This window comes from Acanthamoeba castellanii, assembly GCF_000313135.1.
Source record: "Acanthamoeba castellanii str. Neff unplaced genomic scaffold scf7180000084616, whole genome shotgun sequence".
NCBI lineage: Eukaryota > Discosea > Longamoebia > Acanthamoebidae > Acanthamoeba > Acanthamoeba castellanii.
Window position 1 is genome coordinate 7,109 of NW_004457595.1, and position 3,740 is coordinate 10,848.

A 3,740-nucleotide genomic window follows, 5' to 3' on the forward strand; every position below is an offset into this window, starting at 1 on the left:
GAAGCCCTTGGCTACCCATCTGGCATCTGGCTCCAATGGGCTTGAGCCCCTGTGGCAGTGGGACCAGAGTGAAGGTCCTGTTGTGCATGATGGCCTTGATTTCCTCCTCCATTGCCTTTCCTTGTAGCTGTTGGGCATCTTGGGGCTTTTGCTGGCCATGGATGTGAGTTTGTGGAGTTGTATGTTGGGTATGCAGGTCTGTTGTGATTGGTGGGATGCATTTGGAGTGGGGTTGATCTTGCTGTTGCCCCTCAAGCCTGTGATGGGTGAGTGATGAAGATCAGGGTTGTAGAGACTCAGCATATCACTGAGGTTGACAGTCTCAACTGGGTGATCAGGCTCACATAGGGCCTGGAGGTCTTGGAACTTGCATCCCATGTACTTGCCTCCTTTATCAGAGTGCAGGTACTGACACTTGTGGTCACCAGGAGCAGCACAAAGATAGTCATCAAATACTGTTGTGAGGCTGGTCTTGGCCTTGATGAGGTAGACTCAGGTGTACCTTGTGTGGTTGTTGATGAATGACATGAAGTAGTGATGTCCACCTGGTGTTTCAGCCAGTGGACCACAGAGGTCCAAGTGGACAAGCTTGAGCATGAGATTGGTGCAATGAGCAGGTCCTGACCTGATGGTTGCTCAAGTGTGTTTGGTATGGATGCACACTTCACACTGGTTGAGGTGTTCTCTGTGGATGATGGTTGAGGTACTGTGGGTTGAGGCATGAATGCAGTGCTTGCTGATGTGTCCTAGATGATGATGTAGGAGGCCCAGGTCAACAGGCTGTGACTTGACAGTCAGTGTGTGGTTGCAGGGCGTGGTGTGATTCTCATTGAGGTGACCAGCATGTGCCTGAGACTGACTGGGTGGAGGACCATGTGATGGTCATGCCTGCAGAAGACTCTGCATCCCTGGGGTGAGATCTTGATGGTGAGCCTGGTGGAGCTAAAGTGTGATGTAGACAGCAGGTTTTGTGCCAGGCTGAGCATGTGCAGGACGTTGTGCAATTGGATCCTCTGCTGGCGACTGGTTATCTTTACACTTGTCTTGATGGTGCTGTGACTGGCAGTGTGGATGGTTTGGTCATTGCTGAGTGTGACAGGGTGGCTGGTCAGTGTTGTGTAGCTGTGGAACCAGTCATGATTGGTGCCATATGGGATGTTGCTCCTGAGTTGAGGTACCATAGGGTGGTGTCTGGGTTGGTGGATACAAGTGCCAACTCAGTCTCTGAGTGCCACAGTGTCCAGCACCATTGCCATGTCTGGCATGATGACTTCATTGGTGATGTTGGTGTGCTCAACATCAGACAGCCTGTGTTGACAGACCGTGTGCATGTGTCTGGGGCGCTGGCAGTAGTTGCAGATGGGTTGGCCCTGCTTGGGAAATGGGCCTTGCTGAGCTCACTGCCACCTGTTGTGAGTGTGCTGGTGCCACAGTTGGCATTGTGTGGCTGTGGGAAGTAGTTGCCTTGCTGCTGGCCAGTGCTTGGGCCATGGTGGGCAGGGTGGGCATCTGGCCCTTTGGTGTACAGGAGCTTGTTGTTGCTCCTGCTGCTGGCAGGTTTGTTGGCATGGGTGAGCTCAGCTTCTTGTTTGCCACACCTCAAGTGAAGAGTTCTTGTTCTATGACCCCATCAGGTCTTTGGCCCACATGTACACAATAGAATGTCCTGCAGTTTCAAATGGGCTTTGAAAATAGCATGTATGCAATGTGGCAGTTACCACCTTCAGGAGCTTCAACAGTTCCTTGTTGTTGGCCATGGCTGATGGCAGGGTGACTTGCACCTGCATACCCAACAACAAAAACTGTAAAACCAGACACTTACTTTATCACATACACATACACAATAACTACATGTTTGACCTACCAATACTTAGTTTATCATGTATGCTAGAATGTTTGCTCTTTTATCTCCTCCTTGCCCCACAGATCATGAGAAGCTGAATGCTCCTATTTTAATCTGCCATTTCTCAAGATGTTTTGTCTTGCTATTCTTGGTTCCAACCATTTTTGTGTTGTCAAATATATTTTTATGACAATTTTGTCAAATCTATTTTGTCAAAATCAGTTTTCAAAATGACTGGACCTCTCATTGAGCTATTCCAGGTCATCAAGCCCAGTGGTTTGCAGGTCGGGGTTGTGAAATTTCGTGTGGACCCAAAAATCCTTTCAAGGATAAAAAATGGCCAGGCAAAACACAAACCAAGGAATACCTCAATGGTTTGGTTTCACCAGCTGGTTTCGCGGTTATCAGTGTTCTTTGCATTCCCATGTTGTCCACACTTAATCCGAAATTTCGTCATCCATTTGCCGTATCCGCGCCAGCCAACCAGTGTGAGGAATAGCTCATTTCAAATTACTGCAAGTTTGACAAGCAGTGCTGTCAACTTGACCAGACAGCTTTCACTCATACTTGTGTACAAATTGCCTCAATGGCTTGCTCATGCATGCCTCTGAGGACAAGCTCAGACAGGACCATCTCATGAATAGGAAAGGTTGATGTCACAGTCAACAGACTCTTCTGTCATTCTTCCAATTCCATGAGGATGGCTTTAAACCACACCTATGATATGAAGTGTCAATCCCTGGCCAGAGTCTTGTCAAGCGTTGAAGATACAACAGCAGCGCTCAGGGAGATCGTGTTGATTATATTTGAAAAACGCCCGTTACTCCTCAACATACCAGACACCAAACGCCGTAAGATTGCACATGTTCCTGCCACGCCGAATCTTTCCGTAGCCATGGGTAGCCCAGCCAGTACCCCACGAGTTCTTGATGACCCAGTAGTCCTTGCCATTCTGCGTACCGTATCCAACGAGGAGCACGGCGTGGTTGGGCTGAAGATTAATGGCATGGTCCGTGTCGAAGACACCATCGCCGAGGTGGTCGAACTCGCCATCCGTGCCCAAAGCAACGACCAGAGGCCCCTTGGACACGAGTAGTTCGGCCATCTGATTCTCGTCTCTCGTTCTGACGTTCTTGATCTTAAGTCTACCTCTTATGTCGTTATTGATCGGATCGGCGATGCGGCAGACACCGTGTCTTTGCGTTCTACCGGATGTGTAGGGATATTTGTCCTCGGGGACTATATCCTTCACATTAAAGTACTCGAAGGTCGCGGTGGGCCAACCCCCTTCGCAGCCACCGTTATGAGCGCCGCCCATGAACTTCCTATACGAGCAGTCGATGATGTCCTGCTCGGAAATGTAGACCGTCTTCCCCGTCTTCCACTTCAAGTAGGCCTCGAGGGCAGCAGCCGGGGCGAACGCATAGCCCGCATCACAATAACCTGCGAATAATAACAATAATAATAAGAACCACCAAAAATACAAGATTGGATGGGGGAGGATGTACCCTGGTTCTTAACGGGGGTCATAATGCCCTGGTCTCTCCAGTCGAACCTCGAGGGTACGCTACTCGCAGGCGAAGGAGCGCAGGCAATGAGGAAGAAGAGGACCACTGTGCAGAGGGCGAGAAGGGTGGCGGGACGCGTGTCGGCTGTGCAGTGTACACACGACGGGTCAGTAAGAAGACTCTTGGTGTGGGCCAGGTTGACTAAAAGGAGTTTCCCAATTTTTGGCACGAGGATCCGGGCCATTTGAAGGTCTCTCAGTTCGCAGCGGAACTGGCTGAGGAGGCGCGCCAGAATGATCTTCATCTCCAACATGGCGAGCCTCTGGCCAGGGCAAATGCGAAGCCCGGTTCCAAACGGCATGCTGGCAAAGGCATCCGGTCGCGAGGGG

The 3,740-nt window shown here is 50.3% G+C and overlaps 1 protein-coding gene across 1 annotated transcript in view; it reads right to left on the bottom strand.

The window, feature by feature from the left end:
* Window positions 1–2,663: 2,663 nt before the first annotated feature.
* Window positions 2,664–3,740, bottom strand: part of ACA1_079690 (papain family cysteine protease subfamily protein) — a gene marked incomplete at both ends in the record, with an annotated part of 1,785 nt that continues 708 nt past the window's right edge. The window contains 3 exons of the mRNA XM_004346010.1: window positions 2,664–3,286; window positions 3,352–3,456; window positions 3,532–3,673. Of these exons, the coding sequence (XP_004346060.1) occupies window positions 2,664–3,286; window positions 3,352–3,456; window positions 3,532–3,673 (870 nt within the window). The remainder of the gene's footprint in view (window positions 3,287–3,351; window positions 3,457–3,531; window positions 3,674–3,740) is intronic.